Source organism: Anguilla rostrata, chromosome 6 (assembly GCF_018555375.3).
Source record: "Anguilla rostrata isolate EN2019 chromosome 6, ASM1855537v3, whole genome shotgun sequence".
NCBI lineage: Eukaryota > Metazoa > Chordata > Actinopteri > Anguilliformes > Anguillidae > Anguilla > Anguilla rostrata.
Genome location: NC_057938.1, coordinates 44,923,422 through 44,950,949, shown reverse-complemented (window position 1 = coordinate 44,950,949; position 27,528 = coordinate 44,923,422). Strand labels below are relative to the sequence as shown.

Below are 27,528 nucleotides of genomic sequence, written 5' to 3'. Positions count from 1 at the left end.
TGTTTTACTTTAGCTTGACTTTGCAGAGCAAGATGGCTTTTCAGAGCACTAAGCTTCTCTCACCTTTTCAAAATTCTGTTTTCAATTACGCACACTTATAGGTAAAGAAACACGAGATACAATCATGTCATGTTTTTTTTTTTTTTTTTTTTCCAATGCTGAAAACGGTCTTATTTCATTAAGCCAAGCATTGAGATAAATTCAGTTTGACAGGGTTTTCATGTTTCTGAAACTGGACTACCCTGTTCCTTTTATTTCGTGCCATGGCATGGATGTTACAATCTGAATTCTATATATTTTTTTTTCAATTCTGTTTTTTTAAAAATATACCTTTCCTGCATCAATTTATGGGAATGCTGAGACTCCATATGTGAGCTATGAGCAATTGTTGATCTGGGTTGTTGATATGCAAATCTGTATTTCTGTTATTTGTGAAAATGGGTGTAATATTTTGTGGGTACAGAAACATGATTAATGTTAAATGAATGTGGATTCAGTAATTTACATGAACAGCAGATTAACTGAATTTATGAGTACAGATTAATATGTCAAATCTGAAATGTATATTTCTATTCCCTAACTTCAGTTTCAGTTGTACTGTTGTGATTTATAATGAAATTAGCATTTGCACTTGATAAGTTTACCAGTAATATTTGACATTAATCTAGATCTTTTAACTTCAATACACTTTGCAGATTTGTTATATTTACTCATAGTTATAATTTATTGTGCTGTAGTAAGGTAAAAGATTACAAAAACTAGAGTGTACACTATTAGCCATGGAGCTTGGGTGTTCCTACAACACATGCAAGTAGCCATTGGCCATTTGGGAATAATTCATGAAATTACTTTGATCCTTGACACTCATTGTACCCTAATCTTTTGAATATAAATAATAATTTTGTATTTTTGCAACCTTGGATGGGGGCATACCAGTCTAATATCTGTGGTGCCTTAATCGCAACTTGAGGTTACATTTTGTTGTACAAATATTTAAAACAAAAGTTCATCACAAGTTTGGAAAATCAGTGCACCACATCAGTGGAATTTCTATCATATTTTCAACATTATATTGTTGACATTATATTGCAGCACGTTTCCATTTCCGTAAAAGGTTTTAATTTCGGTCGTCTGGTTTCTTGTTTCTCTCCAGCCTGTGGCCGCGGGTTCTACAAGTCTTCCTCCCAGGATCTGCAGTGCTCCCGGTGCCCGGCGCACAGCTACAACGACCGGGAAGGCTCCTGGCGCTGCGACTGCGAGGACGGCTACTACCGGGCCATCTCGGACCCGCCCTCCGTGGCCTGCACGAGTAAGCGCCGCCGCCGCCTGCCAAACTGCCGCCGTGCGCTAGCTTCCCGACCATCGCGCGTCAAGGCCCCTTAAAATGGCCGCCCCCGCCCACCGCCGCGTCTTAATAAATCGGTAAACTGTTGACACATAAATCAAACACCCACTGCCGGCTGCAGCGTCGTGAGCTGTAAACACGCTAGCGTCGGGTAGCTCGCCTTAAATTATTCTTCCATTATATATGCTGTGCAGACGTGTTGTACAGTATAGCATTTAAAGCTGGGAACCCAGGTCCCTGCACATCTTGAAAAGTAAAAATAATAATAATAATAATAATAATAATAAAATTCTTTGGAGTAAGACTCGTGCAATCTAGCACTATAAACTAAATTATACACGTTTCAAACTGTGAACCATTTCTGATGTTGATCTTTGACTCTGTGCATTCTCCTTAGCCTATTACTCGTGGGATTGCAAGCATATAATGACTAAATGACTGTGATAGCAGAGAAAAGAAAATCAAATGACTTGTCAGTACTGGTATATGATTTCGGAACTGTATGTTTGATTTCCATACACATTTCCCGTCCACACACAACTGGTATTTCCTGAGAAAAAATGTGTTTTATTCTCAGCATTGAAAATGCTACATTTTCAGGAAAATAGTTAACCCTAGTGTAGTATACAATATTACCAAAGATGTGTCAACCAGTCTAGGAGTCCCCACTGCCAAAAATAAGAGTGCTGGTTCTGGCAAAAATCTTATATACAAACCAGACCTGTTCTCCTTCCAGCCCAGAGCTCATCAGCCACATGCTATTCAATATCCCTGAATGCCAATATGCCTTTAAAATTATGTTCAAGGACTTGCTTGTGTTTCTCCTTTTCTTTGTTTTTTTGCCTTTGCGGGTAGCTAATGATCACTGGAGCAATTTGCCATTTCCTGTCTAAAAGATTGCAATTATAGTCAGCGGCAGCCTAGCAGCTTCTCATGTCTCCATTTGTCCCGGTGAGTGTGGCAATTATGTGACAGGCGTTGATGACTTGTTTACTTGGGCAAGGGATCCATTTAGGTAGGCGGGGCTCTCCCTTTCAGATCCCTGAAAATGGTCTCAGTTGCAGTTTCCGCGTAGAGTTGGCTTCACAGAGGTGGATTGAGGAGCAGTGAATTTAGCTTACTTAAACAAATGATATCCCTTGTTGGGACAGGAGTCTCATTAAGGAAGAATCTGGAAAATGATCCTTTTTCCCCCCTCTGACAGGTTAATTCATCGTTCGCGCCCCGGTCCAAAATTTCCTCTGGTTTTTTTTTTTTCTGTTAACAGAAGTTCCCATTTCCAGTCTTAATTCCGTGACTAACTCAAAAGGCAGAACTCACTGTAAAGCAATTTGACCTAATTGCTGCCCGGTTCCCCCCAATCAGTAAAAGGGGTAGACAAAAGACCCACATTCACCATGTAACCGTTCAGATCATTTTATGAATGACAGGTCCATTACTTTCAACTCCGGCACTGCTGTGGTTTTACTGTCTGGAGATGAATAACTATAGTGTTCTGCATTTTTGGTACTCACTTGACCAAGGGAAAAATACACACGCAAGAAGAAGAAGAAGAAGAAGAAGAAGAAGAAGAAGAAGAAATAAAGGGTAAAATACTTTCTCTCTGTGCTGTCGTGACTCCAAGTACTATGAAAACTGTAGCTACTATATGTCCATACATCCCCATTTATCTCAATTATCTCAGGATTACCTTATTTTGACTACAGGAGTTGTCAGAGGTAGAGATTTTCTGTGTGGATTTTGCAGCGCTTTTGGATTGAATAGTAATTGGATGTGCATTTACATTCTTTTGAATAAACAGCCTGATTGACAGATTCTTAAATGAGCACTTGGAAGCCTACAAAATCTTAGGCTCATGACAAACAGTGAGACATCTCTTCAGAGCATGGATTAGGCAATTCCAATTGTGAGGAGAAAAACAAGATTAAGATATGTTGTAAGGTATATAAACGGAAGCATTTCGCTGAAAAATAAATCTTACTCTTAATCTTCCTTTTGAAAAGGCGTCCAAACACAACATATTTCTTTTAAAAAGTTTTTGGTGTATTCATACAATAATCCCATTGATACAAGAGTCATTTACTTCCTCCATATTCAGACCTCTGAGATAATGAGATATGTAGAGCGGGCTTTTGCTTTTTCTTTTGGTGCAGAGGAGAGACGCTGGATGTTGATAGGTTTCCGAGCCTCCTCATCAATCACATGACAGCTGTGTGTGGTGCTGGCATGAGAGCAGTCTAAAAAGGGCAGTTGTGTGCACACCCGCTCCCCCAGCCCCCCACCCCTCGCCCCCTCCCCCGCTCTCTCCCCTTGTCCGCCACCTCACCAAGTTGACATCTCGTGGAGCCTTCATCCCGCCATCCAGTTGCTAGGGGACCGAGCGGGGGCTGGAGAATATGGAGCCGTAAAGAGCTTCCTCTCCTCCTGTCATGTGCAATCGCCCATTTTCCGCAACTTTTCACTCATCGTTTGGAATGCATTAATGGCCGCGCCGGAGAAGCGGGGCCAGGGGTCAGTACCCGTGTTTGTCGATCAAAGGGTTTCTGCTCGGTTGATGTGATTTAATGTAATCTTCCTCCCCCCACCTTAAATCCATATGGTTTGTCCCTTCAGTCAGTGACTAGACCCTCAATAGGCAATCGATTAGCTAAGCTATGCAGATAAGCTCTGGATTCACTTTGATCAAGCTCTGACATGCTAAGTTCTCTAATATTCTGCACACAATAAAAATGAGAAATATGATTAACTAACCAACTTCAATATGATACAAGAACTAAGACAAGTTTTTTTTTAATTCATTTTTTTGTTGTTGAAAATTTACTTAGAACTAAATGGAAACTATATTTGTCTCACTATTGTGCCAATTGTAACTGTGAAAGCAAGATGCACATCTAATGGCTGGTGTGTCACACCTTTACATATCACATTATTTCTGTTCTTTTCTCTGCTCCTATTCATATTTTTCATTAGTCCCAGTGACCGCTGATGTCACGGTCATATATTTGGAATCAAAAAATGTAATGAATAATGCTTAAATTCATAATTCAGAGTTAAGGGCAGGGAGCCTGGGTGTTACTCTGAACGGTCCCCCGACGGGGGATGTCATGATATTCGATTTGAAGGGCTGACTTTCAGGAATTTCAGCAACAGGAAACAGTGTTTGAGAACCATCAGAGCCTGGGATTCATTAATGCAGTGCGCAAAGTGAGAATTTACCATCAGAGGTGAATGCTCAATGCGAAAATCACAGGTTTACCCAAACAGCCAGACTGGAGAATTAGCTTTGAAGTGGTATGCAGAAAGTGTGACAGGGCACACACACACACACACACACACACAAACCCACGGAAACACACACAAACACATACATAAACACACACACACTCACACACACACACAATGCAGCTGTTGAAAGAGACAGAAGCTTCTGTTTTGCATGTGATTGAGACATTCCGGTCTGTGAAGGATACGGACAGAGAATGTGTGGAGTGAAACTTCATTGTGAGTGTAGGGTGGGTGGGGGGGGGCCGGTGGCGTAGATAAGACAGAGAGAGCTAGAAGCCCTTGAGCTCAGAGGATCAGCCGACAGACAGCCGGAGCTTAGGAAGTGTCGCGTCTCTGAGCCGCAGGTAAGGTGTGGTGAGAAGTATCTGGTCCCACCGAGCACAAGCAAGGCCCGGAGAGAGCGACAGGGGAACAAGGAGCAGGAGCAGAGCCGAAAACGAAATCTCATTCTCCTGGTGCATGTGTGCTTGTGACGCGGCACTGCTGACATGACCAGAAATTAACCTGGAATTGTTTGAACACACATCTTAATGTGAAACTAAAAAATTGTTGAGATTAATTGCATTTGGTCTCAATTTAGGTAATGCCAGTGTTTGAATATCTCCTTGCACATGATTGCTTTTCCTATGGAAGGGTGTTTTGAATATATACTGGCAAATATACTGACATATATTTGCATTTGGATTGACATATTATTTGCGCTTACGTTTGTGCAAAATCTCTGGCAAAGGATTTGTACTTTTTTTTGTTGGGAAGGGTTCAAAAAATCTATATTATTTTTTTCATTGTTCATGAAATTATTTCAGAAAATGCTATAACTGAGTAAATCCAGTTTCAAAGGCCTCTTTGCTCTGCCAATCCCTTCCCCTCGAATTGTATGTTGCAATGTGGTATCGATCAAGAACAGTTGAGTGTGGGAAACGGTTGGAGAGGGAGTAAATGGGGCGTCGGGACTTATCTGGGGTGCGGTGGGGAAATTAGCTGCGTGACTTGGAAGCATACAGAGCCTGCACGTGAGCAAACAAAAAAAAAAAGCATTAATTCAAATTAATTCTGAATTGTTATTATTATAATTCGGCCATACCAGTGGCTCTCACCACATCCTTTCATTGCCGTTTAGCGGCAGGGAAAACATTGCCTTGATTTTTTGCTACTTGAGACCCGCATTACAATAATCTCTGAATAAATGAAGGGATTATTAATAAATGTAGTCGTGGAAAATAAAGAACAACCAAATCACACAGAGATAAGCCCGTGCCTGAGTGTGGCTTGTGCCTCTGAAGTGGATTAAGGGTGCAAATTAGCATCGGGACCGAAGTTCTAGTGTCTACCTCTACAGCTGTCTCTTGGATATCATCTTCACCTGGAGCTTTTCATATCATTGCGTCTCTGCTCTCGAGTTTCTGGGATAGCATGAACATGTATCCACTGTTTTTTTTTTATAGCTGTTTGGGTATTCTATATGAGAGGGATATGCAAATAACTCAGGCTATTATTATAAAATTATTTCAATGCTTGTGTTGCTAAGGTCCTGCAAAAATATAGGTTATTTTGTAACTCTACGTAAATGTAGATTATGGAGAGTGCAGCATAATTGAAACAGACCAACTAAATAGTGAGTTTTCTTTCTAACAGAAACTGAGAGTAAATTTAAAAAAGTACACTCTTTGAAAAAATAAAATGGCGATTACATTATTGACAGAATGTGACTTGACGATGAAGTGACCGCAGTACCAGCACCTCAGTATTCACACAGATGACTTAATCAGTAGTTTGGCATTGGAAATCACAAAACAAACACAGGAAGGAACAAATCTGTCCTGCTTAACTACAGAACAATTATAACAGTCTCTGAGGCTGGTGTAAGTCATACTAGCTTGCCGTCTGGGGTGTCCTGAAATTTCTAACCTGGCAGGACGTTACTGCCAAACACAGCCCGTCAGCGATAAGCCACAATCTGGCAAACCATGAGCCACAACGCTACGCCAGGACCGAGAAATCATTACGTCTCATTTTTGTTTTTTTTTTTGTTTCTTTTGCTCAGTCAGTCAATGCATCAGAAAGGCTGTGTTTGTGAACAGAGCCAGTGTATCAGCAGTTCATCTGTCAGATGCTGGATGCACACCTATTGTTTGAAGGCCAGACAACCTCGCAGGGCCTTAGTGCCCACCGGTGCTCACTGAGGCAACGGAACAAGATGGAGCGTGGATCGCGAAACGGTCAAGCCAGAAACAGAACCCAGAAACGGCCCTCAGCTAGTGTAGCGCAGCGCGTTACGCCAAATCCTTGTGCGAGACGGCGCAAATCGATGAGCGAGCGCGACTGCGATGTTCGGGGGCGAGAGCGCCTAGCCGCTGCCGAGCATCGCTCGTTCTGATTGATGGCTACCCGTCCGCGCGGTGATACACTGGTATTCACTGGTGTCCCTTCCTTTCTCATCCTGACAGCAACCCATTCCGGCAAGGCCGCGTATACCCCGCGCACACAGCTCGTGTAGCAACAGCGTCAGACAGTTGTGTCATGGATGCCCCGCTCGCCGAGCGGCTGCAGCATTGATCATTGTTTGAGATGAGATGGCATGCAGCGTCTAGAGCACAGATCGGTGCAGGCGCTTCTCCGGGGCCTACAAGCATGAGAGAGAATCCCACATCATGGCGTCTATGAACTGCTGTAAGCAGTGTTTCACAGACAGATATGCTGCTGTTTTAAATTTTTTGAAGTATTAAATATACACACGACTAGCTTGTGCATTTCAGTGCGTACCCTATTTATCAATGCTGTTGATGATGTTGAGTAAATGAATTTATCTATTATCACATCCATTTAAATACATGAAGAAAAAACTTTTTTAAAACTAAAAGCAACTTATAAAGCATAGCATTATCAGGTTAGTTCAATTTATTGTTAGCATAATTTGGTGGACAGTGTATTTGTGAGTGGATGCACTTAAGGTCCTTCTTCAAAGGAGTCTGTATTGAGCCACAAGCGGTGGAGGTTGTGGAGAGATAACTTGGATTTAGTCTAACTCGTGAATTGAGATGAGTCATGCTCCCTGCCTGCTAAAATCCTAAACTTGAAGTCTCCTGTCTGCACCATTACCAGACAGATTCATTCCACTATTCAATCATTATTGCTTGAAGGTGGTGGAATGAATGGAATAGTGAGTTAATGTCAGCTTCCCTGGTGTGTCCACTTAAGTCTGTTTAAAACGGCACATCTAAAAATGTTCTCTCAAGTGGTTTTTGTACTTTAGTCATACCTCTTGAATTTGAGGAAATGTGTGTCTGACTGAACATTATAAGTAGTATGCAGTAAAGGATTTTGGTTGGATACTCAATGTTGTTGTGAATGTAATCTGGCTGTGTATGTGAGGAATTGAAGGTTATATTCCTTTCCATCATGATTAAAAATTAAAGCTAGAACAATTGAACATACCTTAAATAGGTCATTCTAATATGGAAAGTATTACTATACAGTGCACAATATGGGTGTCCCATATAGTAGCATGCGACACAAAGATACATATTCCCATACATTTCAAGATGCACAAGATACATTTCCAGCTCCTTTTCCATTATCATAGCGCACTATTGTCCATTTGTGGTTGTTGGCAGTTCCTCCCAAGCACCTTTCTTCTGGTTACCCTTTTACAATGTGCCTGAGACCTTAACGGTCTGGCCGCACATCTGTCGCTGGTGTCAAAATGGTAATTTTACACTCGGGGGCCCCGGTCCCTAATGGCGTCTGGCTGCGTCTCCCGTGACAGGACCCCCCTCGGCGCCGCAGAACCTGGTCTACAACATCAACCAGACCACGGTGAGCCTGGAGTGGAGCCCCCCGGCGGACACGGGCGGCCGCAGCGACGTCACCTACAGGATTATGTGCCGGCGGTGCAGCTGGGAGCCGGAGGAGTGCGCGCCGTGCGGCGGGAACGTGGGCTACTCCCCGCAGCAGTCTGGATTAGCGGACACCTACGTCACCGTCCTGGACCTGCTGGCGCACGCCAACTACACCTTCGAGGTGGAGGCCGTCAACGGCGTCTCGGACCTCAGCCGCACGCAGAGGCTGTTCGCCGCCGTCAACATCGCCACCAGCCAAGCAGGTAAGGCCTCCCTGCTTCGCCCCCCCCCCACGCCACAGCCAGTGGGCCAGAGTGTCTTATTCACACACACAGTCGCCTTTTTTATCTTATTTATTTCTTTTTGGTGTTTCTGAGCGTACGAGGCTGTGAGTGCAGCATTCCGATGTGCTCTGGAATTGGCTTCAACATTTTAGTCACATAAAGTGCCGTTTAAATACGTGCAGGCTCCACTGGTTCTATGTCAGCTCGGCCAACAAAAGCACATGGAAGATACAGTAAAGACGCTCTGTAATTTTAACACATTTACTATGTGGGCCATGTTTATTGCTTTCGAAAAAAATTCCTCACCGGACCAGTAAACGGTGGCCATTTAGGATAATTTGGAATGCAGAGAATAGAACCACAGTGCTTTGAAGCGAGTTCCCAGAATTCCCAGCCAAGAAAAACGTTTATGTGTTAACCAAAGAAAGGGGACATTCTTGCCATGTGATATAATTCCCTGAATTACTGATTGCATTTTTTCTGTTTTGTTTTGATTCATTTATAAACTCAAATGCAGTTTATTAAGTATTCATACTTTACTTTTTATTAGTTCAATCTACATTTGTGATGATCTGTGCTAGTTGTGCTTGCAGTTATGTTTTTTTAGGATGGCGCACTTTAGCAGTAGTCCTATAAGAAACAGTCTGGGGAGACTACTGTAATTAAAACGCTGTGTGTCTTTGGCAATAAAATCTGTGAAAGCATAGCGAACCTTTAGCTTTTTAATTATTTCCATGGGTCCAACCAAACAAGAGGCTTTTTTTCCCTGCTTAAGCATCCATGAATCCTTGAGTTCTCCGCAAAAATGCATACATGGTGTAGTCATTAACAAAGCACACTCGCTGCGCCATTCAAACAGACTCGAGTCAAGGCGGTTAACCCGTGGCAAAGTCACAAACGGCCCATCCGCGTCTTCCCGCTGTCTGCGATTGTACCAGCTGGAGCGTACCCAAGAGCTAATTTAATCTATGTAAAAAAAAAAAAAAAGACCTACTTTCAGTTGAAGCAGAGAAAAGCAAAATAACAACCTTTGGGCTGCAAAAGGAGATGAGGAAACCGAGATGAGGGAATATGTCAAAATATAGCCGCGTTTCGGACAGGAGCATGGATAGCTACAACAAAGCAACGACCGCCCTTGTTTATCTACATTTGAAACGGAGGCGGTTTGAATTTCGATGAGAGCGCAAATCAAAGACGAGCACTTTCATATGCGGACGATATTTAAGCCGTGCCCGGGCATGTTTTTAACTAAACGTGCTGCACGCTGCTTTTCGTCTCAACGACAGGTCACTGCGCACGAAGCGGGTCATCCGAATTCCGTGGTCCTATACGCAACTTTCACGGGCCCGCGTTGAATGAAATTGACTCTGTATTTCCTTTTTTTAAATTTTATTTTATTATTTTTTTACATTGGAGAAAAATACATTAAAAAGAACAAACACGGGCAGGGAAAAAAAAAAAAAAAAAAACAGTGAAAAATGAAGCAGGCCACCACATAATCATCCCATTTGCCAAGAGGTCTGACAGAGAGGGATATGGAATTGCTGCCAGCCAGCAGAATGAATGTAGGATGAACTGAGAGGGATGATGTATGCCTGGTGACAAGGTTCGTGACAGAGGCTCACGCAGGAATGTGCTGTGGGTACCCGTGGCAAGGACACAAGGACGTAGGAAGGAGACCTGCGAAAAACAATTAACAGGGACTCTGCGTGAGCCGGTCGCAATTACCCACAGTGTGTCGGCTGCACCGAATTACTGTACACCCAAACGTTAGCCGCTGTTGTGCAATAAAAACAGGCGATTGGTAAAGCATTGTTTAGGGTTCCGCTTTTATGACATGCTGTGATTTTTTTTTTCTTCCTGTACACATCCTATGTTATTTAGTAGGAGGTGCCTGCAAAAATGTAGAGGAAGCAGTTTTCGGTGTTTTTTTTTTTGTCATTTCAGGGATAAAGTAAGACGACATAATAGGCTTCCTATAAAGATATAAATCTAGAGGGTATGGTGACCCGTGGCCCTGAGTCCTGGTCGCTGGTCCTTCAAAGCTTCATTTTCCCATGGCTGAAGATGTTGACGCCTGAGTGCCTTGTAATTGGAATGTGGAGAGCTCTAAAACAGTGACCACTTCCTGGGAGCACACAGCACTTGTTAGAGTGACTACATTATTAAACCTTTACGCCTCATCATCCAGAATTCATTAACCTTTCCCAGACCGTAGGAAGAGTCACATGCCCTGAGAAAAGTGTGGAAAAGAGGAGTGTCGCTCTCTCTCTCTCTCTCGCTTGTGTTCCCCCCTCCCTCGTTCGGTAGTCCTCCCGCAGTGAGGAGAGGGGGAGCCCGCATTGTGCGACTGCAGATGGCGAATCTGCATATGTGGATTTCGCTGCCTTCCTAATTACAGCATGGAAACTGTCTGGGGTTGACATACCTACAGTCGGAGGTGTTGAGCGCTTATTGTTCCCCGAAACCTAATTACTTCTCAGCCCTGGCTTTAATGGGTTTAAATAGCTGCTGTTTTCAGTTGGTGGCTTCATGAGTGTGATCTTTTAAATTTAGTTATTTTTTTTGTTCTTCGTCGTAGTTGAAGTAAATTTGTCATATTAATGCACTGAGTAGTTTTGGAAGAGATACAGAAGATGTCGCGCGGGGCGATTATCAATCGATGCCCAATCGTCGCTTGACGACTCCGCGAAGCCACCCCTCGCAGGCTTCCTTTCAAGACGTCTTTCGCGCGGCATGCTAGTACACAAGGCCCTTTTGTTCTTTCAGATGCCCACGAGAGGGAATTGCTTATAGAATAACCATTAATATTTATTCAAGAGAGCCTTCGCATCTTTGAGCCAGAAAATTCACTGTGGAAGTGGTACAGAAATAGGATTGGAATCAGCCAGGGGAATGGGTACAGGACCCGTACGTGGGAGTAAAATTGTATAACAGAAAAATGGAGCGGGTACTGTTTAGGCATGAACGACAAGAAGCGTGAACAATGTAATAAGGGAAGAAAACGAGAGGCTGTGGAAATTGATTTTAATGCTGACTGCAGCGCTCGGCTGAAATTCGGCGGACGGTTTATATACCCGCATACAGAAAGTGCATCAAAGCCTTGTGCTTAAAGCCCCCTTCTGTGGGATTCTGAATGCCTCCAGTTGTTTGACCGCCAATTTCTCACGTCTGTTTCAAAATCGTGCAAAATTTGGGGGAACAGAATCATTTAAATGGGCTGTGATTCATATTCACAATAGTTGGCAGCATATATTTTACCTTCTTACTTTTGAAAATGTAAACTTTGTATTTGTTCTCACATCAGTCATTGTAAACTATCGACTGCGAAAGTTAGAGGACTCATCGCTTCTTTGTGTGAATATGAAATTACTTTGGTATATAATTCCATCAGTCACCGCATCCCTTTCAAATGCCCTAGCATTCAGGGAAGATGTCCTAGCTTCATTGCTATTCCACTTTATTATAAGCCTGTCTGCCAGGATACTTGCTCTTCAGTCTCCTTCAGGGCTATCTAAGGACATGTCTATTTCAATCACCAGAATTGGATGTTAATCCACAAGAAGGAAAACAAAAATTGCTGCTTTTCTGGGAAACAAATTCTCCGCTGGGACTCCTGTTGCTTAGCCCCATGTTTGTCCTGCTGTTAAGGAGAGGTGCAGCTAGTGGTGTTAGCATATTGAAACGTTTCAGAGGAAAGAGGCTATCCCTGTTTTTACCTTTGCTCTGAAGGAGGGGAGAAAGCTTAGTGGCACGCATGACTGTAAGCAAAGCATTTCGCTTTGATCTGAAAAGCCTTTCTACCGAGAGATTTCGTGAGAGGAAAACATGATCGAAAAAGGCCCAAATTTTATCCCGCTTCTAGCTGCTATTATCAAGCTCATTCTGCTTCTTGTTGTCAATCATTCTGCGGCAATGCAGGCAGAATGCATTTTGTTACTGCACAATTGCTGACTCAAAATGGCTATCGGTATTTAAACATAACATTCAAATGAGCCTGAAGTAATTGCAGGGAGGACTTTGAAGAAATATCATAATTTAGTGAGAGAGTCAGCTATACAAGAGTTCTCAAGGCACTTGGACGGCAATTTACACAGCCTGTTTATCACTACAAAATGGATATCGTTCAATGGATTAGTAAAACTAACACTTCGGGGAACAATACGGCTATTGATTTATCACTTTTATGCCCTAATCTTCCGTAATGACATTAAGCGGTATGGATTGATTGATTCGGAGGATTCCCAGCTGACCAGCAGCAGGCGGTGTAATTTTCTAGTTAAGCAGACCCCGTCTTTGTAGCGTTTGTCTGCGGTTTTACGTTACCTGGGAGCCTATTTCGTTTCTCGTATTCTCTCTCTCTCTTTTTTCGCCCCACCCCCTCGCACGGTAATTTGATGAGTGCTGGGCAGAGCGGCGAGATTCAACAGCTGCAGTGAAACTGTGGTGGTCTCCGAAGACCCGACTCGCAGTACTTAACCTGTAGCTTTCTGTAAATGCCTTCTGATTTGTCTGTCACCCAATCCGTCAGCAATGAATAATTTTCATGGAAGGTGCACTTTAATTACTTTCCCATTTAAATGGCATTATCGTGCCCTATCTAGGTAATTAATCTCCCCAAGTATCCTGTTTCAGCCTTTTATTGCTGGCAGACGAGCCCCCTAAATCCCCCAGAATCCTCTGTGCTTGAATGAGCGCTACCTCACAGCAGCGCCTGTTCCATATCCCCCCCTGAGTCGAGCCCTTGCTGGGGTGAGCGGGCCGGTGGCAGAAAGGAAGCCACTGTCTGGGAACAGAGGGCTGTAGGCATTTCGCCCGCCCAGTCCGAACGATGGTCCGTTAGTCCCTTTCAGAAAAGGACGTGGCCGCCACTGCAGGGTGTCGAGGGGCCGACGGATTTGTTACCGTCCACCGGGCACTGTCGGAAAAGGTGGTTGTTAACCGCGAACCTGTTCCTTCCTCTCTTTTTTTAGGTACTAATTAAAGCTACTGCATGTCTGTCCATCTCTTCAGGCTCTTGTTTTTTCACCTCTTAGCTGTTTATTTCACTCCTCTGTATGTACATAGTTACAGTCTGTATGTTTGTTTAGCAACATAACAAATATTTCTTAATGAAGTTAAAATGCATACATGTGAAATACACGCTACAGCCTCTCACTTTTGTAATGATGATTTCTCTGCTTGGTGAGGGATGTGTTAGAGGTAAAACGCAGGGATTTTTATTCATTTTCATCTTTTACCTCAACTCTCTGTTCTGCAGACGTCAAGATGGAGACGTGTTTCATTATTTAGCTTCCTGAGAAGCGGCAAGTGCAGTTTCTGCAAGCTGCTCTCCTGTTTACTTTGTGTGTAATCCTATGGAGTTTATTTACTACCATTGCCAAACTAATGAAAAAGTTTTAGGGATACTGTTATTCTTCAGAACTCTCAGATAGCAACTTACCCACAGCCAAAATGTTGTCCTGAAATAAATTCATCCTGATATAAATGTCATATGAAATCATTGAATGTAGTGAAGTTAATGTTTTTATATTGAAAAGATGGCACTCGGCTGTTTGAGGATGAATGGTCCTGTTCAGTTGGGTCATTTTGAAATGTTCTGCTCGTTTTTAATGAGCTTCATTTGAGTGGCAGATGCTAATTGAAGTAATCTGTCAAGTTATATCAGATGAGCACAGATAAATCATGTTACAAAACCCCGAGAACAATGACCGAGAAGTGAAAATATAACTGCTAACTAGCACCGATAATATTCTTATTGCGCAGTACTGCTAGCAATGACAGCAGCCGCACTACTGTGCAAGACTGGAAATGACAAGTCTTTTATAGAGCCGCGTGACATGTTTTTAATGAAATTTCAAGTTGTTTACTGCTGATTTTAAATGTATTCAGCTTTTAACATCTGTCTGTAATCTTTCCCGCATAATGCATTTTAACGGCGCGCGTTAAAGTGCTGTTCCGGAGATTATTTGTCCGTGATTTAGCTCACTCAAATGGAATTTCCACATTCTGTCTTCGCTAATGAGAATCTGTGATCTCTCTGACATTGTCATAGTTTGTTCTTAATTAAAGCCAATAAATTGTAAAAAAAAAAAACGATATCTCAGTGCCTCGCTGTATGGTGAAGGAATCTCTTCTCGCTCGCATTGAAGAACCAGTTCGGTTAGGTCAAGTATCTGATTTGCGCTCCTAGCTAAAAATGAACCATAACATGATAGAACAGTACATGTGCTCTACTTATGAGCGGAAAAATAGCAGGTATGTGTTTAAGCTCTTGAACACAATGCATGCTTGACAGGTGTTTACAAAGTGCAAAGAGGGACCTTTGAGAGCGTGGGATCTTGACATTAAAGTTGTTTTACCTGTGATTGAAGCAGGCTGCTCACCGGCATGGCATGTGGTGGCCGGTCCCTTTACTACCCATAGGTGATTTGAAGGCCCCAGCGCATACAAGACTCCACCTGCACCACTGTTTATTTGGAACACATGGTTCCCAAGAAAAAAAAAAAAAAAAGCAGACCCCACAGTGGAAAGTATTTCTGTAATTTGAAGTAGCCGAGGTATCAAAGTGTTTCATTTCCTGTGGTGGTGCGGAAAAAAAAAAAAAAGAACAAAAAAATAAATGACAGGCAGGAATCAAATCCGAATGGCGCCTGGTGTCGCGGTTGTGTGATAGATGCGAATTCCCCCGTGTGCAGTCACAGCAGTTAAAAACAAGTCACCAACTTGCCACAGCTGCTATCTCCGGCCATTGATTGCCCGCTCCATAAACGTGGGAGGTGAAATATCTTCGGCTGTGCCGCGGATGTTGGGGGGGAGGTCTCGTATCACTGACAGCGCAGGCGATTTTACCCGTTTTGACAAGTTAAAAAAAAAAGTCTACCTGTCACTTACTGGAGAGCGCTGCAGCCAGTCAGACGCTATAAATATTGGAGCTGACTGCAATTAATTGCATGGCCATTACACCATAGATTTATGGAGCGAGGAATTTGCGTAGTGCTGAGCAAGGAATGCTAGCATTGTGATTTTTTTTTTTTTTTTTTTTGCCGCAAAGGAGAAATGCACATAGTTCAGCCGCCACTCATGTCAGTAATTGTCCTGCTTAATCTGTCTTTGTCCTAAAACTATCCTTGTGCCTGTGGGGGGAAGTTGTTCGGAAGGAAAAATGCAGCCACAAGATTTACAAGCTTGTTTGCGTCTTTTACCTCAGGAGCCCGTTGTCCCCACCAGTGAAAAGAGCTAATTACATATATAGCCCCTCCCCCTTTACGAAAGGCATCACAATGAGCTTCAGTCTGTCCTTTCTGCGGAAACACAAAGAACGCTTGCTCGCGACTACAACTGGCACCTCCGAAAAAGACTGCCCGTAAATTTTTGCGTGACCTTTTGACCCCCCGAAGCTGTTGCCTGAGTGGCTCGGGGCGCACCCTAATCTCGGCCTCGTTCCCATGCACCTGCTCGGCCCCCTCGTCTGCGCGTCTCTCCGCCGCGCTTGACACCAGCCCCGCGCCGATACCTTTTTATCAAAGTGGAGAGAATATATGACGGCCATCTGGCACAATGCTTTTAATGACTCGGTATAAAACAACAGTAAAAAAGATTATGGCTTCTGCAGAGGGAGCAGGAGAGTTTGCACCGGAGCAGATGGGAGACACATCTGGTCCGAAGGATGTTAGGAAGGGCACCAGGGATGCATTGACTGGAAAAAAAAAAGCATCCATGCGCTTTCAAATGCATACCTCTCCCTTTGTACCCTGTGCCCCAATGATCTGTAATTTAAGCTTGGCTCGCTGTGAAGTCATTATTATTTTGGTCAACGCAGGTACACTTTGACAAAAAAAAGCCTTGAGGTGGTGATTTAATCCTGTGGGGAGGACAGTGTTCCTTCGCCATGTGCGAGGGAATGGTTTTTTCTTTCTTTCTTCTTCTCTTTGCTTTAAACTGTACAGCATAGGCCTATCCCTTGAGGTGCAAAGACACACGTGCTCAAACTAGCTCAATCGAGGCACGGGAAGGAAACTGATTTAATTGAATTTCTTTTTCAGTATTTCTCGTGAGTTCAAATGTTATGAAACTGTTAAAAGAGCTGATTCCATTGTATTCATACTTTCATACAAACACACATTTTGCAAAGAACTAAAGGTCTGCATTGTTTTTTTTTTTTATATATATTTTTGGTAGTATCATGCCATGGATTAGGAATGGCTTGGTAGTTCTCATTCTTTGCTTTATTTTTAAACATTTTTACACCAAGTAATTTTGAGCACAGAACACAGGACTTTTACTTGCAATTACTTGGTTACTTGGTGAAAGGAGAAAAAATGTAAAAATAATACTATGATAATAACTGATATGTATATTCTGACAACAGCACATTTATCCTAGTTGTAGCTTTATGTACCTATTGCAGCAGTTTCTAAAAGCTCATTCTTAGATGTAGGACTGTATAATGTATTGAATATTTAATGTACTGTATATATTTTTAATATATGAACATATTGGCTATATTCTCTGATATCAAAGAGAAATTAAAATGTAACTTGGAGCGGTTTATAAGTTTTTCATCTTAAATCTGTCATCTCTACGCATTGCTCAAAGAAAGGCACATTTTTGTCCTGTTCCAAGGAAGCTTTTTTTTTTCTACTCGCGTACAATTTACGTGCACAGCCGTAGGATAAGTTTCACATTTACAGTTCCGGACACTCATCCTCAATGATCTTATTCTGGCAGTTTATTGAAGTGTTTGTTGGTTTGCTGATAACATTGTGCAGTTCATTTATGTGAAAGCCGAGTCAGATTTAAGAACCAAAATCAAACCAATCACCTGCAACAGATGCGTTTTCCTCAAAAAGAATTAAGTGAAAAAATAAGCAAAGCAATTACCCCAAAGGGCTTTATATCTGAAGAGCACCTTCCTGTTCATATTCCATTGTGCATCTCGTCTACTGATAAGTCACATCAGTAAATAAATGACAGCACATTATTTATGAGGAACATAAGTAAGACATTAAATCAAGGACTTCATCGCTGATAAGAAAAACACTATACTAGAGAAATACAAATGTACAAGTTGAGATCCGTCTAAAATTCTATTTGTAAGTCACATTATTTGAGATCTTGTTTAAATTTATTATTTTTTATGAAAGTTAATTTTATAATAATATGTATAAATACTATACATACTATTAATGGACATTTAGACTCTGAAGTGAAAATGTCCACTAATGCGATACATCTGTAATCTCATATGATCCTTCAGAAGCCAGACGTGTGCAGAAAGGCTATCACTTGCAAAGCAAAATGCTATGTTTCTTTATATGGCCACCAGCACGGTCGCTTTAGTTATCCAGTCTTGTTTTTATGTACAGATATTTATGTACAGTGTGCTTTATGATCCATTTATTAACGCACTAAAAGGAGATGGTGGAAATTTATAGAGTGCTTGGAACTGGAAACATTATATGTCAATAGAGCCATTGCTGTCTGATGAAAACCAGGCCTGTCAACACCTTTTGCTGTGCCTATGCTGTAAACTCTATACCTTGAGTTTATTCAATATGCATTTTTTTGTATATTAATAAAACCCATGCCCCCAGAAGGAATCAGTAAATAGATAGAAGTTCTCTGGCTGATATAAAAAAAAGTGTTCCTTGCTTTATTTTTGATATCTTACCTGGCACCATCTCGAATTGCCGGAAAAAATTTTTTCAAAGATGTTCTTAACTGACTTCATCTTCAAGAAGTGTGGACCGCAAAGTGACGGTACGTTAGAACGGAGTGGATATTTTGAAATGAAGACAAACGACCGCCACCGGGGGAGGTCCGTCTGGGTGACCGATCCCGACTAGCCGCGTCGCCACAGGTGCGTCCGCTTCCCGACGCAGGTGCGAAAGCGAGCGCGGCTCAAGCAGCCAGGAGGGCTTTTTCGTTACTTTGTTACCACCTTGCTCACAGAAGATACTGTAGCTCATTTTAGCCCGCGCTAACATTCTTCACATTTGCATGATAACGGAGCCGACATCCTCCAATTAACTGGTGACAAAGTGGATTTGGATTCCCTGAGCAAACACACCTCGCCACACAAAGACGGGGCGAAGCTGTTTCTGGCATTGTGCTTACATTAATTGGGGTAGGGGTTTGGGACCAGCTCAACACCGTGAAAGCAAACGATCTTCCGGCCCTCCCACGCGGCATTAAGCCTCTTTTCTTTAACCTACGCCGCGCTATGATTGGCTATTATTGCGCCTACAAATGCTGACCACAAGTCTGTTTTGTCTGCTGTGTTACTCGGAGTCATACGGTCCTATTCTTGATCTCTCAACGCGCGGGTCGTCCAATGGTTCGGCATTTTTTTCTGGGGGTGGTACGAGGCTGTGACTGGGTTCAGGTGCAGTGCGTAATCGTGCAATCTGCACTAGCCGTTTCTCAGCGACAGTCCACCTATGAGAACGTAGTGTTGTGTGCAGTCGCTTCATTGATGGTGGTCCTCGTCACGACGGATCTGCATCACAAACACCCCCCGCCACCGGCTGGCCCTCTCGCCCCCGAGCTCACATTGTACAAAGCCAGAAAAGAAGTGGGTTATGGATATGAATAGCTGGACTTACTATTCTTTGCTTTAATGGTGAGGATTAAGGCAATTCGGGCCTATAAACAAAGGACTAGGCCAGGGCGGCTTTTTTTAATTGTGCTGTTTGATTAATGGCAGTTGCGTTCAGCCAGGCATTTTAAAGGGACGACACAATTAAATGTGATTCAAGGCATTGACTGCTGATTAGTTCCATGTGGAGACAGTGAATTTATTTGACCGTGAGCACGCGCTTCCATTTGTAATAGATTAGTTCACATCATGTTTCGTCCTCCGTATAAGGCACAGCTCAACGGAAGCTTTTGTTAATACTGTACCTGCTTAATGCTGAAAAGAATAGAACGTGGTCGGGAAAAAAAATACACTACGGAAAACGCTAAAGCTTCTGCTCTTGTGTTTGGCTGTGCTCCAGACTTTAATCAGTCTCCCCGACTTCAAAGGCACTGCAAACCTCTCCATTTCCCCTGCATCTCAATCATTTCCACTTGGTATGATCCTTTTTATATACAGAGAAAAAAAGCGTTTCATCTAAACTGGACATAGCGGAGTTTTATTAGACCCTGACTGAGGTTTGCCATTTGAAGGAACCGGCAATAAGTTCAGCGTAGTGCCCTTAACATGTCTTGCTTTGATGCTAAATTGGAAAACATTATTCACTTAATGGGCCCATTACAAAAAATGTTTCCAGTGATTATTTAATAATACGAGATATGTTACGCAGATCACAAGTCAATTATCACAAATGAATTAGCTTTTTTTTCCACGACCCTTACTCAACAAAACAAGTTGGTGTAATTGGTCTGACCTTGGCTAAAATGCCGTTTTAGACTTTGTTCTTTTTTGCTTCCACTTTTGTCGGGATATGCTGTGATAGCAAATGTGACGGAATCAATCCATCACTTGGTTCAGTAAAGCGGTGAACCTCTTTGTTGATGTATTTCCTTCTGTTCTGAGGAGACCGTCAGGTGGAGTTTTGACTGCAGTGGTAGCTTGTGCAATTTATACAAAAATAACAAACCAAAATAAGATCTGAATTCCTGAAGCTCCTTGCATGGTCAGGGTCAGAGCTCAAAGATTACATCCCGGGAGTAGTTTTAGCTGACCTCTACATATGTACATCCTGGCAGTTGTTCTACCTTATTTACCGTATACTCCCCCCCATTGTTTATTTACTGATTTATTTATTTTTCTCAAAGTGCTTTGGGCATGAATTTAAAGCCAGTACCCGGCTTCATTTTTCTGGGTGCTCGTGGGCTGGGCTACTTCAGGCTGCTCGCATTCTGTTCGAAACAGAGCAGGGTTGTTTGGTCCCACAGAAGACAGCCAATCGCTGGGGCGTGGGGAGGTTACAGGACACTGCTGAGCCTCTTTGTGTGCCTGCGAAAGAGTCCCTGCGGTTTTGACTTTGGTCAGACAAAATGAGAGAGGGCATTGTCTTAGCAGGTAGCGTGTCACTCAGCACACTTTCAGCTGGAGAAATTTCAGATCCGCGACTGTTTCCAGGGAAGGGGCCGGCTGTGGAATAACTGGCATTTCGGCCTTGCCGCTCGAATCCCACTTCGGGGTCAGTGAAAGTGGAAGAGTGAAGTTCTCAGGCGATCGGGTTTAACCTCATCACTACTGATCAGCTTTTTTAGTAAAAAGAAAAAAAGGCAAATCGTCTCTGAAATGTTTATTGAAAAAGCAAGTGATCTTTTGTCTTTCAGGGAACACTAACACAGCCATCCGCTGATTATGGTCAGTTAAGGTTTTCGCAGTTTGTATAGAGCTATTAGTGATCAGTAATGGTTGTAGCTGGGTGGTCTGTCTATCTTTAGAGCAATCTCTTTCAGATGCTAAGTTTTTGTACTTAATGAACCAAGCCCCCATTTCAGGAAGATCTCTGTAGTGTAATTCAGGAAGACCCAGGGAATCTTCGGCAAAACTCATCATATGACCAGACCCTTTTATTGATTTTTATTTATCTTAGTTTCTAATGGTATCATCTTTTAAAATGTTGATGTTTGTGTGTAATCTGTTTATATATTTAGAAAATGTTTTTTGGTTTTTAATCCAACCCTGAATATGTAGTCTTGGATAGAAAAATATAACATTTAATAAAAATTTGTTTGAGGAAAAATAAAAATATTTGTGTGAGGAAAAAAAAACCAAAGAACATTCCGTCAGTCGGATTCCGACAGACATGATGAACACATCAGAACTAAGAGCAAGCAGGCTAATGACAATGTAACATGCTGCTGATGACAGGCTTACGAAATAGCAAGCGGCTACAAGAATGACTAAGAGATACTTGCGCAATGTTTGGCAGTCTGTAAGGCCGGAGGAGGGCTGCGATTGTCTGTGTCTGGAGCTGAATTACTCATCACAAATGTTGTCGGCAGTTGTTAAATCGCAGTGATTGCGAGCTAGCGAGCTAAGTAGGCGTCTTATGCTGTCTGTCTCAATGTGTCACACAGACTCCAGTAATGCGTCATTTCTGTACGGCCGCACTGATGTCCACTACACGAGCACACGAAAACATTGCTGCGGTGTGTCATATTTGTGGTCGCCTTCGTTTATTTCTTTCTTTACGGTATTGGTGTCAACTTCAATTAAAATCAATTACAGATTTGAGGAGTTACGTTCTCCCGTGCACTCCTTTTCACCTCTTAAGCTTCCATGTCAGGTCGTTACCACCTCCAGGTGGGCCGTTGCGGTTTTGTGTGGTGTCGGCGGCGACCCTGTCGAAGGCAGCGGTGAGGTTTGACGACTTAGGCGTTTCCAGGCGGGGCCTTGACATGGATATTGGTTTTAGGGGTAATTCGTAGCCAGGCGTGTGCGAGCCTCTCGCGGCTCTGAGGAGGACAGCTGGGGGGAGAGAAAGGGGGCCACGTGCACTCTGCCTCACCTGGACGTTAACGAGCAGTCATTAGAGCTCGCGGGGCCACCGACCCGGGAGGGGCACGCGGTCACGCCATTAAAGGAAATTGCATTTTCTTTCGTTTGGTTTTTTGATCTGCTGCTAGGCTGTTTTTCATTTTCTGTTTTGACTGGCCTGTACTGAAATATGAGTTTTCTGAACAGAACTAGCTGCTGTTACTCTCTCTCTCTCTCAATCTCTCTTCTCTTTCACTCTCCCTCCCTTTCTTTCCTTCTCTTTCTCCCTCTCTCTGACTCTCTCTCCCTCTTTCTCTCTCTCTCTCTCTTTCTCTCTTCTCCTTTGTCCCTGTTCTCTTTTCTTTTACTCTCCCCCCTTTCTCTCTCTCCCTTTGAAGGTAATTTTGCTACAATGAGCCATGTCCACACTATCGCAGATGTGCCTCTGTCTCGCTGAATGATTTGATTTGCGATGGCCAAATTAAATATCACGAAATACCCCGGCTCTCTTAGGCACAGTGAACAGAAAATGCTGCTATCGATCGACTGCGCGCATGAATTTCATACATGCTAAATATGCCCCAAAACATCGGGTACAGCGGTATCGACTGAGCATTCCAGTTGAGGACAGAGTTATAATCCAGACCCAGAGCCATGTCATATAGAATCCGTAGGTAGGAACGCAGTTGCGTGCGTCCACAAGCAACAGACTGTGTCTGGCCTTGTAGCGGATTCAGCAAAAAATATGTACGACACAGGAGCTCGGTGCTCAATTGCAGCCTGCAAGGCTGGAGGGGCTCTGGATATGGTTTTGCTGGATGGACCTCGTCCAAGATTATGATTAAAGAGCACATGAACCCTGATTAATATGATCATCTTCTTGATGACAGAGGTATTCCTATAATAAATGGATGTTTACGATGCCAGCGCTTGCTGATCATATGTTCCCGCTGCGCCTTCCCACCGCTGTGAAAATTGTGCAGCTTTGATTTGAAGTTTTAATATTAGCATTGCAGCCAAATGCTAGATTTATTTGCCGCTGATAAGAAAATGAGAACAGGGCGTGCTCGCTCTGTAGGAAGTGTGAGGTAAGTGGCCTTTTAAAGGCTAAAAGGAAAGTACAAAGAATAATTGTGTCGCTTTGGGGTTTTTTGACCCTCCCACTCCCCACGCATTTCAAGTATTCTTCGTATTGTGAATAATCTGGACGTTCAGCACCCATACTTCATGGACATCCAGTCATTACTTCATTTGCACCCCAGGGGCCTGCAGTGATATTTTGCGGAAATGTGAGACCCACAGGTCTTTGGGCCGCTCAGTGAATCGTCTGAACGTCGACAGTCACGAATCCATCATCAGGAACACTGAGCGCTGTTCGCTTTAATCCGGCCCCGCACCTTTTTTACTTCAAAGCCTTTGCTTTTTTATTAAGATAAACGATCAACACTCCTTGTATGCAAACAGATATCTGGCTCAGCTGCCCGCGTGTTTGAAGAGGCTCGCCTTGTAGCTGGATGAGAGCGGAAGCCGGGCATTTGTAGAACGGGACTTTCATTCTTCATCTGGACGCCGTTTGTTTGGAGGAAACATTTACCGAGACAGTTGCTGTGTTGAGTTTGTTCGAAATCGTTATTATCAAACAGCTTATGCTTTATTCTTTTACTGCAGGTTTTTTTTTTTTTCCTGAATTCTTTGGATCTCTGGAAATTCCGCAGTAAAGCTCTCTTTCTGACCATTTTTTTCTTAGAGGAAGTTCTCCTGGATTTCCTTTGATTAAGAGAGTTCTGATGAAAAAGGCTGAAATGGTTGAACAAATCTGCCAGATTTATTTACAAAGCCAGAGAGATTTAGCTTCGTTGTTAACCTTGTAATTTAATTTGAATGGCTGCCCTGGAACGCGTAGCTTTTTTTTCTGATGAAAAGTTCGAAATTCAGTGTATAATTGTTAATAAAGACACAAGCTTGTTGCATGTAAAGATTTTGTGGTAAACAAAAATGAATAAAATGCACATTCAGAGAACAGTGAAAGTAAAGTTAAGATGCGCTTAAGGATACCACAATATGCAACTTTATCATTTTTACAGAGTTTCGTCAGAGACAGCAAAGAAAAAAAAGAAAAAACCTTGTCGGCTGACCAACCTAGTGGATGAGCCTGTCATGTACTGCCTTTGATTTCTCTGGTCTATTCCTAGAAAATTCTATAACCCACCATTTGTTTCACCTTGCAAGTAATAAATAACTATATACATTTTGCAAGAATGATAATGATTTTCTTGAGAATGTCAAATTCTTTTCTGATCATAGCGTGAAGGTGCAACACATTATTTTGTGCTACAAACTGCCTGATGGTTTATATTGTTTGCGAGGTACTGTAGCGTGTTTAATATTTATTTATTTATTTCAAATAATAGTTCTCAGTAGTTTTAGAAGACAACAAATTGACCAAGAAGTCCAGGTAGTGTGGAATTTCTGTAGTCTTCGAGCGAAGCTACTTTGTTGTAGGCGGATTATGAATGAGTGTTAAGGAAGGAGGTTGATGTGACTTTTAGAGACGTGTGGTCAGACAGATAAACATCCCCACGTGGGCCTTCTTTCGGCTCACTCAGAGGACTCTGGGAAGGAGTGTAGCGACACTGATGATAGCCTGCCAACCCAGGTCCCTAATTTGGACACTGACACAGAGCAGTTGAGTGGTTTCAGATAAGTGGGGACCCTGCTGGCTAAACAATTATGTAACAAAGCTGACCAGTGATTTCTGCGTCTGTTACACGGCCAAATGTCACTTTGCAGAACATGACAAGAGTCTGCAGCGTGGTTGCTGTTATAGGGTAAAATGAACTCGCTGTCCCCGCGCAGTTGAGATGTAATCGTGTGAGGTGCGTAATTTGCCCATGTCACTGTACCGTGAATATTAAAGAAATCTGGAGAAATCGCTTTGGCTGACCGTGTAAGGCGAGTGAGGGATCATGGGAAAATGGGGATTTCTGTGGTCCACACAAGCCTCTGCTGTTGTATGTTGGTTTACACTGCATCAAAACATACAGCTTAGGTATACGTATAGATGAGGATGTGGCCCAATGTGATTTCCTGTTCTGCTTCATGCTTTTCCTATGAACTTGGAGTGAACCATTTCTTCTCTTTTTTAAAGTGTAACTTCTTCCTCTTCTATTGTCAGGTTATATTTGAATAGTCATATGGTACTACCTACCAACCACATAATTTAGAAAAGTTCCGAAGTATATGAAATTGGTTTCGTTATCTTACTTTTGATCTGACAAACACAAATGAATGTGTGATGAAAAGGTTTTGGAAGTTCTTTGAGGATTGAAATAATGATGTGAAACTGTCATTTTGGTGGCACAACCAAGTTGTCGGTGTTGAACTGTCAAATATGTATTAATCATCTCCCTGTCAGCACTGAAGCTGTCAGCCTTCAAATGAAACATGAAAGCTTCAACCCGTACCCTCCCCCAAATGGTTCCCAGCTAATTGCTTTCAAGTTGTGACTTTCTGACCTCTACCGAATGCCCTTTGAGTATTTTCAAAGTCCTGCATTGTTATTCAGGTAGTGTCACCCTCTCTCTCGCTCTGCTTCGTAGTCTCAAGGCTACGCAATACAGTCGGAATACTTCAAAGTCACGTTTTCCCTCGTTCCAGTCTCATTTCACAATGCTTAATGAATGCTTGTAATAATTTAGTGGAAACTAAAAAAAAAAAAAGGGTGTTAATTGAATATCCGATTGACTCGCCTTTCATTTTTGCAACAGGAAGTTGGCGCACTGTACGAAAATACACCTAGTTACCTAAAAACATGGAGCACCCGGAGATATTAGGCTTCCGATTGCCCCCTGTCAAGTCTAAGTGTTTGGGAGAATATACAGCCCTCTGTAAGCTTCTGAATAAGTCTCTTGAACAGACTCCACCCTGACATCACAGACATCGGCACAAAAGCTTTGGCTTTGATCCCCTTTTAAAAAAAAAAAAAAAAAATGAAAGTGCTACAGAGCGGGCCGCACAATTCATGGCGGTGCCCGTCGTTGTCAGCGCGACCCCTCCCGGATTTTAACCGGAGGTGGCTAAAGCCGCGGGTGGCGCGAGCGCAATCCTTGCGTTCGGTCTCGTCGCGGCGGCGGACGCAGGCTGCCGGACCCGCGAGCGGGGAGGCCCGTCATGGCAATTCCACCGGTTCTCCGCGCATTGATCAAAGCCCGGGCCCATCATTGGCCCTGCACATGTATTTTCTGACTCACTGAGCCTTGGCCCAATTGCACAGAGCACAAAAGTGAATTCTTTTCTCAGGCCATCTCTCTCATTCTCTCTCTCTCTCTCTCTCTTTCTTTCTTGGTCTTTCTCTCTCTCTCTCTTTCTCTCTCTCACGTTCTCTCTCTGTGTCGCTCTGTCTCCCTGCATGTCGTGGAGTGATTGAATTACATTCACCACCTGGCTGGGGCTTGCTCCAGCCCAGGCACCACTTCAGCTCAGTGTGGGGAACCTGGGGCTAACAATGGGGCAAACACAATGATCTCAATCTTCTCCACTTGCCACCCCGGCCATGCAAAATTTAATACACTGGGTCTTTTTTCAGCACGCAATTACAATATCAGATGGAGGGCTTGACATCATTGCCTTGTTAGCACTGGGTCTGAAACACCACTATGGTTTCAGAGAGAAAAAGATGATCGAAGAGCCCTGTGGTAGTAGTGCATGTAGCAGCCTAAACCCTATAACCCTGCATTAAAGTGAGTGGCCAAAACATAAGAGTGCAGTGTAATAAATGTCAGGACTACACTGAAATAAAGTACTGTTTCAGATATGATGCTGCACTGAACTGTGAAAGAACAGATATATCTTAAATTGAATTCACCAAATGTCTGTTTGTCTTCTGATAGTCTCAGTCCCCGTGGAAAAGAGAAAGGTCCTTTCTTCTTGTTTACAGTAATTGCCAGCAACCCTCACTCTGGTTGCCTTCCAAAATATTAAGGCAAAACATTTTGGTAAAAATTCAGTTTAAGCCTCTTATACTGGTTAAACAGTATTTTTTTCAATAGAAGGGAGAGAATAAATGGCAATTTGAGTTTAACAGGCTTGATTTGAGTAGTTTGGTAATTAATAAATGAGCTTATAGCCCCATTATGGTTCACAAGCCAAGCAGAAGAACAGGAAAAGGAGCTTATATAATGAACCGACATTTCGCTATTACTGCCAGGCTGGTGGAACCATCCGGCTGAGCAGAAAGAGAAAGATATTAATATTCCCGAGTGTAATGTATTCTTAATGTATTGAAATGGGGGGCATGATAGAGAACGCCTTCCGAATGAATTAGCTTTACAG

The 27,528-nt window shown here is 42.8% G+C and overlaps 1 protein-coding gene across 5 annotated transcripts in view; it reads left to right on the top strand.

Annotated features, from left to right (window-relative positions):
- The window catches only part of epha7 (eph receptor A7), a 63,761-nt gene that overhangs the window by 17,185 nt on the left and 19,048 nt on the right, over positions 1-27,528 (top strand). For all 5 annotated transcript variants that reach the window (XM_064339966.1, XM_064339964.1, XM_064339965.1 and 2 more), the window contains exons 4-5: positions 1,154-1,309; positions 8,397-8,732. In XM_064339966.1, coding sequence (XP_064196036.1) covers positions 1,154-1,309; positions 8,397-8,732 — 492 coding nt within the window. The remainder of the gene's footprint in view (positions 1-1,153; positions 1,310-8,396; positions 8,733-27,528) is intronic.